Source organism: Centruroides vittatus, unplaced genomic scaffold (genome assembly GCF_030686945.1).
Source record: "Centruroides vittatus isolate TY-2023 unplaced genomic scaffold, ASM3068694v2 contig_628, whole genome shotgun sequence".
Taxonomy (NCBI): domain Eukaryota; kingdom Metazoa; phylum Arthropoda; class Arachnida; order Scorpiones; family Buthidae; genus Centruroides; species Centruroides vittatus.
In genome coordinates this window covers 5,083,478-5,102,882 of record NW_027122385.1, presented here as the reverse complement: position 1 = coordinate 5,102,882, position 19,405 = coordinate 5,083,478, and the positions used below count along the sequence as shown (strand labels likewise).

Sequence of the window (19,405 nt, the reverse complement as noted above, 5' to 3'; positions counted from 1 at the left end):
CTTATTATTTTTTATATTGATACATTTATTAAATACATTGAAAACTCTTATATTACTCGAAAGCAAATGTTTAGGTTTTACTTTTCTTTCTTGTTCCTGATTTAATTCTTTGCTTAAAAACATCGTAAGGAAACCAATTCTATATCATCCATAATAGAAAATTTTCGACATCAATTAACGGTTTCGACATTTCGAGTCGGAATCGTTCCAGAGGCGAGTGGTTTAGGAACGATTTCAAATGGAACTGTTCTGGACTCGAATCTTTCCAAGCCTAATGTTGAAACAGTCCCAATCGGAACTACGAACGTGTTCTCAACTCCACTTTTATGAATACGGCTTTTTGTGAAACTGAACTAAATGAGAATGTTCCACGAGGTTTGAGAAATAATGAAATTAGTTTTGAGTATTTTAAATTTAAAAAGTATATTGGTTGGACTAATGCAAATGATTCAGTCAAATCAGAGTTAACATTTAACAAAGAAAGTTTATTTCTACGTCTAATCCATTCGAAAACAGGAAAGAAAGTGCGCGGGGAAGTGGACAAGTGTTTACATAAAGGTCATAAGTTATGTCACCCGCCTGACACCTGATCGAGGTTCACATACTTAGAGAAAGGGAGTGCAGGGTGACAACAAATTCCACGAAACTTGCTACAAACAATTGCTACAGATATTTGGAAAATTTATGTTTTTATCACAGTTCATAATTATTTGTTTCGATTAATTGCTAGCTGACATGCAACGCTGGCCAATTAAAAAGTAAGACGCAAACATTAAAATGAAAACCATATTAAAAGTTTGGTTATTTTAGACTACCATTACTATGTCTATCACAAAGTGTCAAAGAGATAAACTCGGGAGAATGGGCATTCAGAATTTATGGTAGCTTATATTTTTCGCAGGATCATAGAGAGTCAGTATGAAAAATTTGGTACAGATCGGTCAAACGGTTTAAAGTGTATAGAAAACGGATAAACAGAAGATATTCTATTTTACATAGGCTATACAGACGTATAATTATGACGCATATAAATTGAAACGATCAAAAATATTTTATTTATTATTACATTCTTGAGAATAATGTAATTTAATGTTTCACTTTCGCTGTTCCATTTTCACATACAAAAGTATAGTTTTCTATTCGTTAATTCCATTCCGTGAAACATATTCTTGGTAGTTCCAAGAAACATTCCGTCGAAACAGTTCCAACAATTCTAATTCTAGAAACGAAACTGGATTGCCCACCTCCAGTCTGCTTCAAATAAGTTTGCACTTTATCTTAAAAAAACCCATGTTACTCATGTTCTCATTGTTCTAATTTAAACTTCACCTGAACCTGACCGAAAATGCAAGTTCTAAATGAATCTGTAAAGTAGAGGATAAAAGAAATTTCACTACGTAAATATAAATTTTGTTTATTTGAAAAAAATTAAATTTTCTTTAGAATTTAGCACGATAGCATTCCAGAAATTACTATATACCCCGTATACACAAATTAAATCGTTTCTCGGCGGTGAAAATCATACTCTTCATCTACTGTATGTTTTTTTTTTTTTTAATTAAAATTACCCAATTACTTGAACCGTGCAAAATTAGCCATAATTTTACCCGTCCACTATAAGAAAAAATTGCAAAATACTGGTGTAGAGAATACAGACCGCAGAGCTGACAATTGATTCTGGCCTTCTGGTGATCAAAAATTTATAAATGAAGCGTGCAATACCATAACGGCTTATTTACATCATTTTGATATTCCAGAGAACTATACCATTTTATTGTAAAATTGAATTGAATTCATTCATTAGAAAAAGCGTTTTTTTTACTTCTCCTGAAAAGTTTCTTTTTTGACATTTACAATATTATGGAGTTGCACGCTTCAAATAAAAAAACTTCCTGACGAAGTTGTTATATAGTAAACAAAAAAGAATATATTTGGAACTTGTAGTCTGATTTAACTATTAAAAATTAGTTAAATCAGATTAATGTTATTACTGAATTTTTAATTTTATAATATTTTTAGAATGTGACGTCTTTGATCCTCAGAAGGTTTTATTTTTTTAAATTCTTTCCGCTAACAGGGCCTTTTTTTAGCAAACCTATTATCGACTCAGCTAAATGATCAGAGTGGGGACCAACATATTCGGACGGACTACCCCCGAAAAATTTCTGTTGTTTTTATACTTCTGGACCCTCACAGCAGTAGGCTGCCATCTTAACCACTCGGTCACTGGCCGTATCAGCGGAGAGTCAGAATGTGTTTGTTATTTTGCTCGAAACGAGTGATCCGAGAATGGGTATCACGTGACAGAACATACCGGATTGCTCTCGAAATTTTTGGGAATAAACAAACGGTACTCTTGGTAAAGCAACCTGGACGCATTAACAATATTAAAATGAAAGTCCACATTTATCTTCAATTCTCATATTCCGTTATTCATATTATACAAATAAACTATTTTTAAAATATTGCGTAAATATTTATTGGGCATAAAAATAATAATAAAGATAAGAAATATTAAAATTAATGAAAATTTTTTAAAAAAAGGACAAGAGTCCATTCGCACCTTAATTTCGCAGGTTCAAACTAAATATGCTAATAACTACGCTACTAGGGCCGAAAATAACATCCGCTTTCTCGGCCTAATACTCCGTACGCACCGAGCATTTCAATCTAGATTGTCACCAAGGTCGGCGACTATGTCTTGGTGTGACCTCCCTCGACCGTTTCAATCTCGACTGAAACGAAGTTCAATCGCGATTGACTCAAGAGAGTCCTTGAAACTAGATCCAGTCATAAGAGAGATCCCACAATCCCACGCGCGCGAGAAAATACAAGATGGCAGCGGAACACGTTTCGGGCTATCGACAGAGAAATAAAAAAGATGGAGAAAAGATGGAGAAAGATTGGAGAGACAATGACATCTGTCTATTATTAGATAACTGGCAAGAAAAAAGTACTGTATTTATTTCTAACCAAAACTTCCATTTTGTTTGTTGGTGTGTTCGTGACTTGCCGCGTAGTTATGTCAGTTTTATCATCACGTGTAATAGCCGGGTTGTTCTCAAGCAGACTGCCTGTGCGAACGGCACAACGTTCGACTAACGACAGTCACAATCCAGATTGTAGGTAAATCGAGATCGAAGTGAGTCGTGGATTGTATGCGAACGTAGTATAACATTCCTTTTACGTCAGTCCTGCGATAACAGAATTTTTGCAATTTTCTTATCAACATAACGATCTCATTACAATATTTTCCTTTTGTCTTCCAACTGGTAAATAACTGTACTCAAGATAAAGGGGCGAGCCCGGAAGCAACTAACGAGCTGCAGCTGTACTAATGTCAACAAGGACGCAAATTAGTATAGACACTGGTAGAAGAAAAGCCGTTTATGCCTTTTTAAATGTTTCTGTTTATTCCTATTCTTCACTTAAATTAAAGTAAATTAAGATGCAAGGGCTTTCATAAATATAATAGCACTGTATTTGCATATATATATATAAGATGTCACAAGAATAAACGGGAAAGTAGTCATCGGGCTCCTTCTGGTCAGTCTCTTTAGGTATAGAAAGCCAAAGCATAGAAAGAATGTAGTTAGGAGGCCTGAATTAAATTGACAAATTCAGAACTAACTAAAGTAACTTACTTTAGTTACACGAGATAATTAAAACAAGAAAGATATGAGTAACATAATTATGTAACATCTTTGTTTCATATGTGGACTTCATACATATTTAGCTATTTAATTTATTTAATAAAATTTTCATATACAGTATTTTTCATTACAAAAACTTTCAGCTTAACAAACATTTTTGGAGATCCTCTCAAGTTCGTTACATATACAACGAGATTCCGTTATATATGCAAATACAGTGCTATTATTACGGGTTGGGGAAAAAGAAATCCATTATTTTTATGTTTATTTCAAGACTTTATTTAACGTGGTTTGGATTGTCCGATTTAGGTCAAATATGCACTGTTTTGTTTTATAATTTGTTGCCATTTTAAAGGTAACTTCATAATGCCTCTCTCATAGAAGCCCTGGTCCCTATCGGCAAAAAACTGAACTAAGCGATTTTCACAATCTTCTCTTGATGCCAATTTTTTATCACTAAGGAAGTTTTGCAATGATAAAAAAAAATGGTAATTGCTTGGTGCCAGGTCCGGACTATAAGGTGGATGCATCAAAACTTCCCAACCAAGCTCCCGGAGTTTCTGGCGAGTCACTATAGACGTGTGTGGCCTGGCGTTGTCCTGATGAAAAACAACTCCTTTTCTGTTGGCCAATTCTGGCCGCTTCTGGTCAATCGCTAGCTTCCAATGGTTTAATTGTTGACAGTAGAGGTCCGAATTTAATGTTTGACCATATGGAAGCAGCTCATAGTAGATGATTCCTTTACAGTCCCACCAAATGCACAGCAAAACCTTCCTGGCCATTATTCCTGGTTTGGCCACCGTTTGAGCCGCTTCACTGTGCTTTGACCACACTTGTTTTCGCACAATATTGTCATATGTGACCCATTTCTCATCCCCAGTCACCATCCATTTAAGAAATGGGTCGATTTCGTTCCATTTGGCCAAGACTTCGCAGATGGAAATTCGATCCATCATGTTTTTTGCGTCAATTCGTGTGGCACCCAAACATCAAGCTTCTTTTTGAATCCAGCTTTAAGCAGATAGTTTAAAACTGTTTTGTAGTCAATCTTTAGCTCCTGGGCGATGCTACGACTGCTAACATGCTGGCCCATTTCAATCATTTCCATGATTTTATTGACATTTTTGATGACAGGCCTACCTATGCGAGGTGCATCTTTAACATTGAAATTACCAAAATGGAATCGACGAAACCAAAATTGTGCATAATTGACTGTGACAGTATCGGGACCATAAACATCATTCACAACTTCAGCCGCCTGGCTTGCATTTTCGCCTTTATCAAAGCAAAATTGTAAAACATACCAAATTTTCTCTTTGGTAACTTCCATCTTTTACACCCTATAACTCAACTAAATTGACCAATCAAAAAACTGTAACAGAATTTTTTTTAGTATGGAATGTCACTTTTCCAATGAGCACAAGTCTGAATTTGTTTGATCAATACTTTACGAGATATATATCACTACAGCCATCTAGCAACAAAATAATGGATTTTTTTTTCCCCAACCAATATTTATGAAAGCGATTTGTTGCTCGAAGAATATATCACGATTTTAAAAGATTTGATTCTGGTATATCGGAATCTCGTTGTAACGAAGATTCCGATATAATAAGTCATTTTCATAATTATAGTGAGTTAAACAGATTTGCTTATAAGCCTTTGCATCTGTTGTTAATATTTTTATCTTTATTTTGAGCCCGATCTTATCTTGCACTTTCCTCTTGGGTACTAAAATTTTCTAGATGAATCGACTTGACCAGTAACACGTCTCTGCCCCCTCTGGTTTAGAAGTGTCCCAATTTCGAATCGGAAATATAAGAGAAATCCTTCAGTGATCCGTGTTGTATTTGAAGGGTTTTTCCAAAGAATAAATTGACTTGAGAATTATCAGTTGACAGAGAGTAAGAAAAATTGTTGTTTACATCAACGGTAAGGTGTATCCATTAATTAATTTTATTTGTATAATACAACAGTGCTTAATTCTTGTGTATCTGCCGTTAGATTCATTGTTTCATTCCTTTCTGTCCTATTCACAATATTTTTTGGATTGTTATTGTTTGTAGTCATTTTAAATATTTTATAATAATTTGTATTATTTATATACATCATGTATTGATTCTAGTATCAATTTTTATTCAGAGTAAGATAAATTTGTTCTCGTTCGCAATGTTTTTAAACTTTCATATTCAAGACTTTAAAGATGTAGGCCCAATTACATTTAAAATTTAAGGATATTCCTTTATACCAAAAATATTCTAGGCATTTTTTTACACCAGAATAGTTTTATATTCCAGTGGTATTCTATATTCTACATTTACTTTAACTAATGAGCTTAATGAGTATTAACTATTGTTAATACTCATAATTATGACCAAATGCTGCTTTTTTTATTCCTGCAAAATATTCCTACTGATTTTCGTGGACTTTGAAACCTTTATAGTTAAAGACATGGTACTAAATTGTATAAAACATGCTCCAACTTTTTATTATTCAACATAAAAAACAAATATTAAAGTTTAAATATAAATAAAAGTATAGAATAAATAGAAAATTTATTCTATATTCCACATAAAATTCTGTAGTTATTTTATAAAAATCTGCCTTAAATATTCTTTTAAATCAAAAATGGTTTTAACAAATAAAAAACAAAAAAAGAAAACTGCACACTTTTAGGAAGATTTTTTTAAATCTAAAAGTATCCGTAAGAGAAAACTAATTAAGAATACGATTCAAATTATGTACGTACAGTAAACACCTGCTAATTCGAATTATAGAGGGTAAAAGTCTGAATTTAGGAAAGTTCCGAGTTAACGGGGGGGGGGTTTCTCGGACACATGGAAAACGAGAAGATGGATATACATACAGTAATTTATTACAATCTATACAGAAGTTTTACTGATCTTTATACGTTATACTGCTGAATTTATTACGTTCGGAAAAATTTTAGGATAGTTGTTCGGATAGTACAGTATAAGTGCTCTCAGGTTAGGTTCCCGAGATTTTTTCGTAAGTCGAAAATTCACCTACAAAGTACATTTGTACCCAGAATAACCACTTATTGTTAGTGTTTGATCCTTTAAAGTACTTAACAGAATACATTACGCTCGTTTACTCTCTCGCTACTGTTTAGTAGCAGGAGTTTCAAACACGGCTTTTTTTTTACATAACTCAGTTTTATAATGTCCAGTCTAGTTTAATTTCCATTGTAAAAGAGCGACACTTCTTGCATTTATTTCCATTGCTAAATTTACTATTACGTTTTGGACGTATTTTGAAGCACTAATCGTAAAAGTTCGTAAGAATTGCAAATAGCGAAAAACGCCGTTACTCCAACTTGCCAACTTCAACGCCACCTCACGAGTGGCAATGGAACCCTCGGAATTCGCGCGAAAACGAAAAATGACGATGCGCAATAGAAATAAGCCCACATTAATTATTTATAAAAAAATTTATTTAGTACTGGCCAAAAGCTTACTTCAACGCCACCCTACGATTGGAAACAGAATTTCAGAATCCGCGCGAAATTTAAATTTTAGACGTATGGTCAAATTTAAATTTCGTAAGCAGGGGAGCACCTGTATACAACAATGTACTGTACAGTAACAGTAATCGACTACAGTAATAAAATGTGGTATAGCAAAGACTTCCGGATATCGAAAACACTCGTTATAATTTGTCCAGTTAAATATGAAGTCCACATATGACACAAAGATGTTACATAATTATGTTACTTATATCTTTCTTTTTTTACTTTTCTCATGTAATTAATATTGGGATCTTTAGAATCTAAAGTTTACATCGACTGGTGTTGTTTGATAAATATGCAGGGATTAACAAACACGAAAGAAAAAGAAGTGTAGCAGAGCGGACAGTAAATCTCCTATCACTGCTTTGTATGTTACACATATAATTAATAAAATAATATAACGTTCATTATCCCTTGTGTGTATTACTCCTTAATGCAATTAAGGAGGTGCTCGAGGATAATGCATTCATTATTTTGAGCTGCGAGGATTAATCCAATGCGTTACATGATTTTAGGGGTGGGTATTTGCGACAGCATTAAGGAGCATTACAATGGACGGCAGTTAAATAGTATAAAAATAGGCGTTACATAATTTATGGACTACCCGTTTGAACTAAGTACAAAGAACGATAAAATTTTTAGAGAATTTTTTAAAATATCTGTTTAATGTCGATATAAAAATCACAAATTAACAATAAAATGTGTATAATTTATTCAAATATGTTCAAATTTTTAATAAAAACGCTTAAAGATTACTGCATATACGGTACTATGTTGACGACCTATACTTGTGCAAAGCCGACGAAAAGAAGGAAGAAGCTAGGACTGCAGTTCTAGAGCCAGAGTCTTCATAATGGGAAAGACCAGAGTCTGTGTAATAAAATTTCAATTGCAAAATGTAGAAAATCAGTTTAGTAATTTTAAGTGCAAAATAAAAGATAAAGAAATGTGAGAAACCGAAAAGTGTCACATTAAAAGGTATAAAACATTGACCAGATATCCTTGATGGCTCTATAAATTATAAATTATATATTAGGATAGGATGCGATTAATATGCTGAAAGGTAAGCTTTATCATAGATTTATAGTCTTAGATTTGATTTTTAGAAATTTTATTGGAATTTAAATAATTTATTACGCTTATTAAGAAATGAATATTATATTGTATTTTATTCCATTGTAACAATCAATTCTTATGTATATGTTAAATATTATAGATAAAGAATCACTCATTAACTTGTTAAATCTTGATAAACATATAACTTAGCACATTTTGTTTATAATAAAGTTGCGTAATATTTTCCAATGGTTTGTGAATCATATGACAATGAAAAAATAATAAAGAGAATAATTTATTTAATTTAAAATATATGCTCTCGCCTCAAATTAGTAGTGCCTTGCTCCTGTACATCATACTTTCCCTTTAACAATAGAGTCAGGCTGATCATCTATCTAACATCTTTCGGGGGAAAATTTTTGAATTGAAATAACGTGACTTCCAGTTCATATCGGAAGTTCTTATACAGTTGATCGGGGCTTCTTGCCTCTAATGATTCCGTGTCTGGTCTAACTCCGTTCTCGAGAATAAGGAAAGATAGACAGACGGACGACAGTGGAAATTTATAGGTCTATAATTTTTTCAAATTGCAGCCCAATTAATATTATTATTTTTCAAAATTCAAAATTAAAATGTTTAATTAAGTTTTTTATTTTTGTTAGTTAAATTGAAAAAGAACAATAAAATCACTAAACCTCCCCCCCAATAAAAGGTCCACAAAATCCTCTAAACACAGAGAAGAAAACAAAAATAGATTTTTTTTTAAATTATATTATTATTTGTTTAAAATTTCAACAGAAAAATATTTAAAATGGTAAAAAATTATAGATTTTAATTGCTATTTTTAAATGGCTAATTAAGGATAACTTAATCTTATTTATAATATGACGAGAATAATTACATAACATTTCAGATCAAATAACTTTCTTGAGTAATATTTTGACATAAATGACCAAACTCCTTTCCTTTTTTGTTTTTGATATTTTATTTAACATCTAAAAAAGTTCATTTCGAATGTCAAATTTGAAGGGTTGCCAACTTAGCATTCTTGTTATGATCCCAAGAGAAAACGTCCAATTTAACGATTAAGGATTTTAAAAAACGAAAGGAAAAACTAAAGAAAAATTTGTAAATTATTTTTAAAAATAAAAAATATAGATCTAAAATTAAAAATATGCTTCAAGTTTTACAAAATGTACATTAACCAAGGAAAACATATCAGAGGAAAACTTTCACGTGCCTGATTAGGGCTGCAATTTGAAAAAATTGTAGACCTATAAATTTCCACTGTCGTCCGTCCGTCTGTCTTTCCTTAATCTTGAGAATGTTGTTAGGTAGATGACAGAAGAGAGACAGTGTCTACGTCACTGTCTCTCGTATCCGAGAGACAGTGTCTACGTCAAAAGCCGGTCTCTGATTGGCAAATAATTAGTTTACGTCTCTCAAAACGCGATTCTGGACAACTTTTTCTCTCGAAGATTGTCTAGTCTCCAAGAGAAGAACGGATTGTCTTTAGTCTGTTGCCTCGATTTCGTTACACCCAATAAGAACGACTGGATGCTACTCGCTTTATACAACGTTCTCTATCTCAGAAAAGAATATTTTGAGATAGATAACGCTAATGATTTTTTAAAGCGGCTACTCGGGAACGCAGTAACTCCATCTTTTATTAGTGATCCCACAACAATTTCTGAACTATTGAATATGCTGGTAATCATATCCGTATCTCGAAGTATTTTTCGAAATATTACCATCTAATTTCCCCCTAAATAAGTACGCACGCTTTTCTAACAACAAAGACAAGATCGCTACGAACGACCGGAATCGAGACGAATTTCGTCTGTCGTTTTGACGACCTGCGGTCTCTGAAAGAAGAGACGAGAGATAAGTGACCAGAATACGGCCCCAGATATGGAATCCTTGGAGGCAAGAGGCCCCGATTAACTATTGTATGTACGAACTTCCGATGGAAACCGAAAATCACAATTATTTCAATTGAAAATTTGCTCCCGAAAAGAGTTAGATAGATGACCGACACAACTCTATTGTTAAAGGGAAAGTATAATGTACAGGGACAAGACACTACTAATTTGAGGTGGAGAGCGTATATTTTAAATTAAATAAATGAAAAATATGATTAAAAACTGCAGCCCGACGAAACGAGCAATTATTTATTGATGTCACAATGAACAATTGTTCGTTTCTTTTACATATTTTTACAAAATTAATAAAAGTTTTACTAAAACATATTCTTATTACGAAATGAAAAATGAAGCAGATTTCGTACAAAGATGTTTCGTTTAGAAGTTATAGATGTTTTAAATTGCGTTATTGAACTCTATTTAGAATACGTACGGCAATATCTGCTCAAGATAAAATGATTATAGCAAAAATATGTAAGATACTGAATAAGTGAATACCGTAATATCTAGTTTTAACGGATTTTTTCTCAGGTCCCGCCAAATCAATCTAATTTTATCTCTTTTTGCGGATCCGTAGCTCGGAATAGATTTTTTCTAGCTCCATTTTCGGTAAACATCATATTTTTTTCAACTTTTGATTAATAATTGGATGTATGTGGATACTGAATTAAAACACATACATCCAATTATTAATACATTAAAAATACATTGCACGCTGTGCAAACTAAGCGCATAATCGTTACGGTTCTCACTTCTAACGTGGCAGCCGCGCATTAAAGCCTTCCTTAGCGAGTTTATTAGTGGAGGAAAACTACTTTCTGCTTAACACTTCCAAATATGCACGTGTGTGCAACAAAGGTGCAGCACGCCTTTGTTGAAGACACGTGTTCGGGAATATCACACCTTTAAATCGTGCTCGCATAACAGTAGCATTTCGTACTGACGATGCCACCAAAAAGAGCCCAGAAACATCGCGTTATCAAAGCAAATCAAGACGGGCGAGCTTTTAACGTATCATGATCATACGCAGTGGCGTAGCGTAGTGGGGGGCAGGGGCGGCCCGCCCCGGGCGGCACTTATAGGGGGCGGCAAAATTTCACAATAAATAATAATATCTTGTAAAAATACCTAAATAAGCGGGCGGCGAAATTTTCCTCCGCCCCGGGCAGCTGATACCCACGCTACGCCACTGATCATACGTACTGTACTTTGTTGCTTTTTGGCTTATAATGTATGCAGTTTCTGTCAGCTTTGTTACGATCTTGTAATATACATGTTTATATAAAATAAAGGATGGACATCTCAAAAGACTGAATAATTTCGAGAACAGGTGTTTTTTTATGTAGGGAGTTTAAAAAACAAGTTTTTTCGAATAACTGATATTTTCCCGGAAGTGCCAGAAATCCGTTGTTCGCGATAACGGATTTTCGGAACAACGGATAATTTTTGGAGGCCCGAGCGATCCGTTAAAACGAAATTCTACTGTAGTTAACAAGGATCGACTGCAGTCTTTGAATAAACATTACAGTTATTTACTAAAACGTAACAATTTGAAAGCCCAGAAGCCTAAACTTACCAAATTACATAAACAGAAACGTTTTAATTTTGCCAAATGCTATAAAGACTGGACCTTAGAAGATTGGAAGAGGGTTGTGTGGTCAGATGAATCTAAAATTAATAGGTTTGGTTCAGATAGGCAAAAATGGGTATGGACTACATCGATGAAGTCTATAACTGAGCCGAGAAGTACAAACAATATTGAAATTTGGTGGTAGTGGTCTTATGGTTTGGCGCTGTATTACCTATTTTGGGCCTGGAATGCTATGTTCTATAGCTAATAGAATGGATAACGTTATTTACACTAAGATATACTAGACAAGATAATGATCCAAAACGTACAGCCAGGAGGGCAACGTCATGGCTTTGGGATCAAAATATTAGCCTGCTTGAATGGCCGCCTTAATCGCCTGACTATGCAGCTCCGCCTGAAAGCATCCACCAATTATGGGAACGTGTACAGGATGAGTGGAAAAAAATAACATTGCACGATTGCAGAATTATTATTAATTCTGTGCCTGATCGCATTAGGAAGGTTTTGAAGGTTTTAAATTATTAAACTGTACTTTTTCCACAAATATGATTATAGATTTTTGTCTCCTCCCAATGTATATGTTCTTTGTATGTTACTATTATTAATAAAATAATTACGTTCTTCAGATAATTATATTATATACGTAAACATATAAGTATGCAAATAAATATAAAGTTTTTTTGTACTAAATTTGCTTTGCAACATTTTCCAGTTTTTTAAAATAGTCCCCTGTGTTCTTTGGGTAAATTTTGACGCTTACTGTATCTATGTAGTTCGGCAAATATAACGGTCTAGTCATTGCAACAAGTATGTTTGCTTTAATCACTTTTAAAGAGCACATACCTCTATATGCAATCCAAATAAAATTTAGTCATGTATCTGCAAATATATGTAACTTCAGGCCGATTTTACCATTACCAGGTTCTGTCTATTGAATAAAACAAGAAAAGGCAGATAGATCATTAGAGTTCATTAAAAAAGTTTTAATGTTCATAAACAATTATTTACTGATTACACCCAAACATGGTGTATATGCTTCTGCTTATACCCTTATGCACACATATACCTTATACATTATATATATATGCATATATATGGTATATAACGTACTGTACATGTGCGCATAAATTTTCTTTGCCTAGGTGCTGGACCTCAGATACCCTTGCGCTGGCCCTGCATGCAACTTACGAACGAAGCTTCCATGCACAAAACACTGTTTCACCTTTTCATGGTATTAGAAGGAAGTGTTTTTGGTAATCTTACGAAAAAAATCTGTAAGGAATCGGACATTTACACTTGAGATACTTCCCTTGTATGAATGTATTGATATTTTGAAAAGATTATTTTTACTCAATTCCCACGAAATCTTAATACAGTGGACTTTTGTCAGCCTCAACTATCTTTAGCGTCACAAATTTTGACGTCCGGGCAAATAGCCGATACTTTAGTGTACAGTACACTTAATAGAAACCCGATTAATGATTACGTAAGCTTTTTCTAGTCCACAGTACGCTACACAATATCCGTTAACGTAAGTGCTTACGTAACAGAACTCATATTATTTCTTTCATAAAATTTTTTAAAATTAAAAAAAATTATGAAAGCAATAATATGACTTCTGCTAAATAAGCTTAGCTGATTTTGAATTCGATTTTTCATCATTTTTTCAGGAGTTTTGGCTATCGTTTTAGGGGGTTTAAAAAATTTTACTTGGTAGCAATATAGGTTATTTAATATGAAAAAAACTGAGTGTTTTCAGTTGAACATTTTAAGATTTATTTTAATGTTAAAATTTAAATATATTCAAGAAAGCGACAGTGAAAGATTGGTGGCTAATAATATGATGATACAGCAGTTTCTATTCAAAAGATGCTCTTGTTGACTCTTTTCGTTGATTTACTCAATTCAAGAAAATTTTCAATACACATTTATTTACATTGATAAATTAATCCAATACATCAACAAAGCCGTACTTAAGAATCTATTTGTCAATACATACATATATATATATATATATATATCATAAGGCTCGGTAGAGGCAAGCCATCAAGTAAGCGAGCGACGAACGAACGAACGAACGGCTTAACACACACACACACACACTATTATATATATATATATATATATATATATATATATATAAAAGAATCATTTACAATTCTTCATAACAGAATTTTAAATAATTTTTTCATTTTATTGTTATTATTATTTTTGTTATTTTGAATTTTTCCGCCCCAAACTCTTATGCCTCTAGATCCGGGCCTAGGGATCCTAATGAGCACTACTTAGACTCTAAGGTAGAGGAAAAACAATCGGTGTAATAATGATGAAACTCTGTGGGAATAATGCCGGGAATCTTCTCTAGATGGCACTTTGTTTCTAGGTATTGGTTTTAGTTCTTTAGTCGTAGGCTATAACAGCGCCGGATTAAGCCTCTAGCGGGCCCTAGACAAAATTTAAATTGGGGCCCCATTTAAATAAGTTGCTCCTAAACAATGGGCTCTCGTGGCGCACATTACTTCTGACGCACGGGTGGCTGTTGACCTTTTTTTTTTCAGATAATGACTAGTCGAGCGGAGTTTAGTAGGAATTGTTAGATACAGCCTTTTCTGTCCTATCTAATTTCTTAAATAATTTTTAACTCGTTTTGAAACAGAGAAATCTTCTGCACTGAAGCCGGGCCCCTCCGAATTCCGGGCCCTAGACATTTGTCTACTTTGCCTATTCGATAATCCGGCCCTGGGCTATAATGTAAACGCAGTATTTGGAAAAATGCATATCGTGAATAACTCACTGTTGAGCACATATACGAGTAATTTCCCTTAGGTTCATTCAAGAAACCGCAAAATTCTGTGCTAGCATCATTAGTTTTAAAGTAACTTTATCTGATTAAAGTAAAAAATTCAGCAATTTTGAAAATCACATACTTATAGGACATTAAGTTAGAATTTACACTTTATCAGGAATATGATTAGCTTATTAAAAAATGCTCTCAAGCAAAAAGAGACAAATAAGATGTAAAGATGTAAAAGTTTTGAACTAGTAGTTTCGATCAAAAAAGTACCTTAGAGTTGATGATGAAAAAGATGTGGACTAGAAGCTCTCAAAATAATGCCATTTTACTTTTTTGAAAGCTTTAGATCTAGCTCACAGTTAGGAATCATACCTATGTAGGAATGTGCATCTGAATGAGCAACTGAGCTGTTGGGCTGATCGGAAAAGCATATTTTGTTCCCTCCATGGAGCCACCACTAAAGATCTAATACATTACCTCAGCCTATGTACTTGAAAAATGATAGGCATACGGGAAAATATATGCGTATTTTCCCGTATGCCTACCATTACTATACAAGGGTACCATTAGGAAAGGAGAGATTATTAGATCTTCACTTTACCGGAAAAATGACTGGACTACATGTGCCTCCATGTCTGTAAGGTATACAAGATATAGCCTACAGTTGGGAGCAACATAGCTAGAGAAGTTTTCGGGTACGGGAGTATAACCATCTCTGATCTACAGCATTTTTGAAAAAAGGAGGCGCAAAGTATGTTTTTCCGACCAACCAAACTCGGCTTAGTGCCCATTCAGATGTACGTTCAAACATAGCTAAGGTGACCGTGAGCAGGACCTGAAGCTTTAAAGAAGATAAGCCACTAGGAACTTCTTTGAGAGTTTCTAATCTTTACTTTCTCACCATCAATACCTAGGCACCTTTTTATAGAAAACTATCAATTCCAAACCTTTATATCTTTATCTACTTTTCCTATAAATACTTATTCTACTTTTTTGCTAAAGATTATTTTCGGTAAGGTAGTTATAGCAGTGGTTTTCAACCGGGACGTCACAACGACCTTACGGATAATGTGAAATATAGTGCTGAGCAGCGCCATAAGACTTTTTACGTGTATTACTAAAAGTACGAAAAGTGCGTTGCACACAATTACCGTCTTATATAATTTCATAATATAAGACGAACGAGAAAGGTAGCTACTCTACAATGATAAAGAAATACGGATACCGCAAGAAAAAAATATATGAAGTTGGGATGAATTTATATTATTGATAGTTTAAGTATACGAAGCGATATACTACGCGTATTTCATTAAAACAGTTATTACCTGTGAGAATATCAATTTGTTCTATTTCTGAATTAAGGTCTCAATTATTGATACTTAGTCGTTAGGTCTCAATTTATTCTCAATTGGAAGGTAAATGAGTCAGATGCGAAAGTAGATCCAAACTTAATAGAATATACATGCGAACGTTGTATTTTATGTTTATATGTATATTCTACTTTTCGTCCTTCGGACACTGACAAGCCTTTTTAATCATACACTTTCGTGGATTCGCCCAGGCTTACAATGGGGACGACAGCTGGGGAGCTACGAAGTCCAACATAGTAGGGACAGACTGCCCATGAGAAATTCCTAGGTTTGCTCGCCCGGATACGATCCCGGGTTCCCAGAGCAGTAGGCGGATGTCTTTACCGCCTTGGCCATCGGCCATCGAGTTATTCGATAGAAATATGTTGGACTGTCACGTGGCATGAATCGTTCAGTGAGACCATTCACTTTTTCATCACGTGCACCATCAACACGTTTATGCTGCTACCTTCTTGACTCGCGATTAGACACTCCCATTACTGTCTGGTCTCCCTATAATGGATGAAATATAACCTTAATGTGCTAGTGTCCCGCGTTAACTGAACATTCAAAATCAATGTTCGAATATGTTTTTTGCGCAAAGCCATAGGAATAAGTCAAAGAATTTCATAATATAAGACGAACGAGAAAGGTAGCTATGATTTTTGTTTCGTTAGTAATGACTTTGACTCGAAATGACTAGTTTCGTATCTATTTCATACTTCATTTTTAAACAAGCGACTGTTTTCGGTAAGACACGCTTTGTTATTGGTTATCGATCTGTCGATAGCCAATAAAAAAAGCGTGAACAAAATATTGGAAAAATCGATTTCCTTCGTAAATTTCTGAAGGAAAAACACTCTGCGTGATACGGTATAAGAAAAGCATTGTCTCGATTAAAGATGTATTTTGAGGCAACGTTGACTAGTTTGCAGATAATGCAACTATAAACCAATAAGTATGTTTAAGCAATCTTTAAAAATACCCCACAACCAATAAAGCTTAACATAAAAAGTTTCTTATATCAAAAATTCATCGAATTTTTTCCTATCTCTGTAGAGTGTCAAAATTTTATCACAGTTTACAAATAAGTTGTTTACGTGCCATTTCCGAAATTAGACCACTATACCAACCAAAAAAAAAAAAAAAAAAATCGTGATGCAAATATATAAATATAATACAAGTGTACTATCGAGAAATTGATACTATTATAAACTAATCGTGTTTATTTGTGATTTTCGTAAACATATAATTTTATATACTGTATATGTGACGTGCCACATTGTAAACTATATTTTGATTTATAATATATTAAGTAACACGTAAAAAAGTCATTAAAATAGAATAACAATTAAAAATTTTATCACAAATTTCAGTTTTTTTTATTCATTTCAGCATTTTTAGACAGAAAAATAGGAATTTCGATATATAAAATAGAGCTATATATAGAATTTTGAACGTAAATAGAGGTATATACAGTGAGTTTCTGTACAAATAAAATAAACCATATATAAAGACCTTTATACGTAAAACAGAGCCATATATAATGGTTTCTATCAATATATAAAATAGAGCTATAAAATCTGCAAATTAGTATTAAAGTCTCTTTTTTTTTCTGGTTAGAATTAATGATTTTTCTGAGTATAGTGATTTGTGTACCCGGAAATCTCTGGTTTCTCTTGCGTGATTTACGAGTTGTTTCCAAATTGAATTGTAAGTCTTATATAAAAACAGTAATATTGTAAATTGAAAATATTATTTATGCAAGATAGAGTCTGATTACATGAATAAATTTGTAAACATAAAAAGTGGAATTGCATGGCAACATGTGAAGAAATATGTATATTTTTAATTTTATGTAAGAGGAAGTGAATGATTCCTACATTCTTTTCGATCTAAAGCCTTCTCTTTACTTTCTAAAAAATCTTTCGAATAGACAAACGGATCAACCAAGTTCTACAGTCAAAAGAACATACGTACGAACGAACGGAGACAAAGCGAACACAAATATTAATCTTTTAACGAATAAGTTTTTCAGATATTTTATAAAAATATCGACAAACAATCAAAAAGACTGAGCAAATGAATACAAAAGCTATCATTACTATATCTTCAAATCTTCAAAACATGCAAAATAAAGTTTATTCCTGTGAATGCATTATAAAATGAAAATTTCAGTAATGATTCAAGAATAATTTATCTTAACATACAATTTAAAAAACACACAATTTTGAATATTAAAATATCTAAATTTTTGTTTAAAAAACTCATTTATTTAGAAAGAAATAACTTTGAAATTAGAGATTTGTTAACAATTTTTTTGAAACATTCTTTACGAAATTACGCATTTTTGAAACATTTCTTTAATTACATAACTCTTAAAATAAGAATTTACATAAATTACATTTTAAAATATGCAAAATATTGTAATTAAAATTTCAAATAAGTTTTAAAACTTATACACTAAACCTAAGACCAGAATTTATACATAATCTAACCATGCAAGATTCTATTGTAGCCTCACGTTATGAGGCTACATTAAAGTTTAGGGCTTCAGGTTTTTTTAATATTTATTATTTGATAACGAAGAAAGGCCTCATATATTTTATAACTTAGGGCGACACTTTAACAACTAGACTATATTACGTAAGAGGCCTTTACATGTGTAGACTACAGCTCCGTTTATCGCCCATCCTACGATAAAAAAACAAAACAGTTTTAGTTAAAAAAAGTATATTACGAATAGACAAACGTGGATACAAAATTTTTGTTTAGTTTCCAAGAAATTACACAAACAGACAGTCAAACACACACCATTCGTCTGCATAAAATGAATTTTTTAAATAATCTTTTCTACAGATTTTAGAAGAGAAGCATCCATCTTTGTAAAATATTATGTAAACTTAAAAGAGTGTAAACATTTCGGGACGACCTATATTTTATTTTTTTAAATTAAAAAATTTCCAGGCCACTGGTCCAATGTTAATGAAGACACACGAGACGTTCGTAACAGCTGACGAGGGCATATTTACATACATTAGTTATAAAGAAAGTCGTCGTATGCCACACGTAGCATACGTGTAGTGATGATGTATATGGTTGTTTACGAATTCACTAAACAGGTCTAGGAGTAATACTATAACTCGTTAGCCTTGAGATGTTCAACGTTTACATTCAACACGCTTGCGCCATTTTTCTACTATTTACACGTGATTAAAGTCTTTCACTATATAACAACGTGTCGTTCTTCGTTATCTCTTTAAATATTCCAGCGATAAAACAGTCAAAATTGAATTTTATCCAATCAAAATCTTTGGCATATGTTAATATAAATCTTTAAACAACAGATAATACATTATTATATTGTTCGTAACTTATATATATAGGTTGTAACCAGTAACCTAATCAAGAAATTGTAAGTATGAGTGCGTAAATAATTTATTTTTGAACGTTACAATTTTAATTAATAGGTCAAAAATTGTTAGTTTTTTTGTTATTATTTATATAAAAA

At 32.9% G+C, this 19,405-nt stretch overlaps 2 protein-coding genes across 2 annotated transcripts in view; one reads left to right on the top strand and one right to left on the bottom strand.

Annotated features, from left to right (window-relative positions):
* Positions 1 to 4,605: 4,605 nt before the first annotated feature.
* Positions 4,606 to 4,983, bottom strand: LOC136979481 (histone-lysine N-methyltransferase SETMAR-like). Its single transcript, XM_067275488.1, has one exon. It carries the CDS (start codon positions 4,981 to 4,983, stop codon positions 4,606 to 4,608), a length of 378 nt encoding a protein of 125 aa, XP_067131589.1.
* A 14,092-nt stretch (positions 4,984 to 19,075) lies between these two features.
* LOC136979575 (monocarboxylate transporter 5-like) overlaps positions 19,076 to 19,405 on the top strand; it is a 39,476-nt gene continuing 39,146 nt past the window's right edge. Inside the window, exon 1 of the mRNA XM_067275586.1 lies at positions 19,076 to 19,309. The gene's annotated coding sequence lies outside the window, so the exon portion shown is untranslated. The remainder of the gene's footprint in view (positions 19,310 to 19,405) is intronic.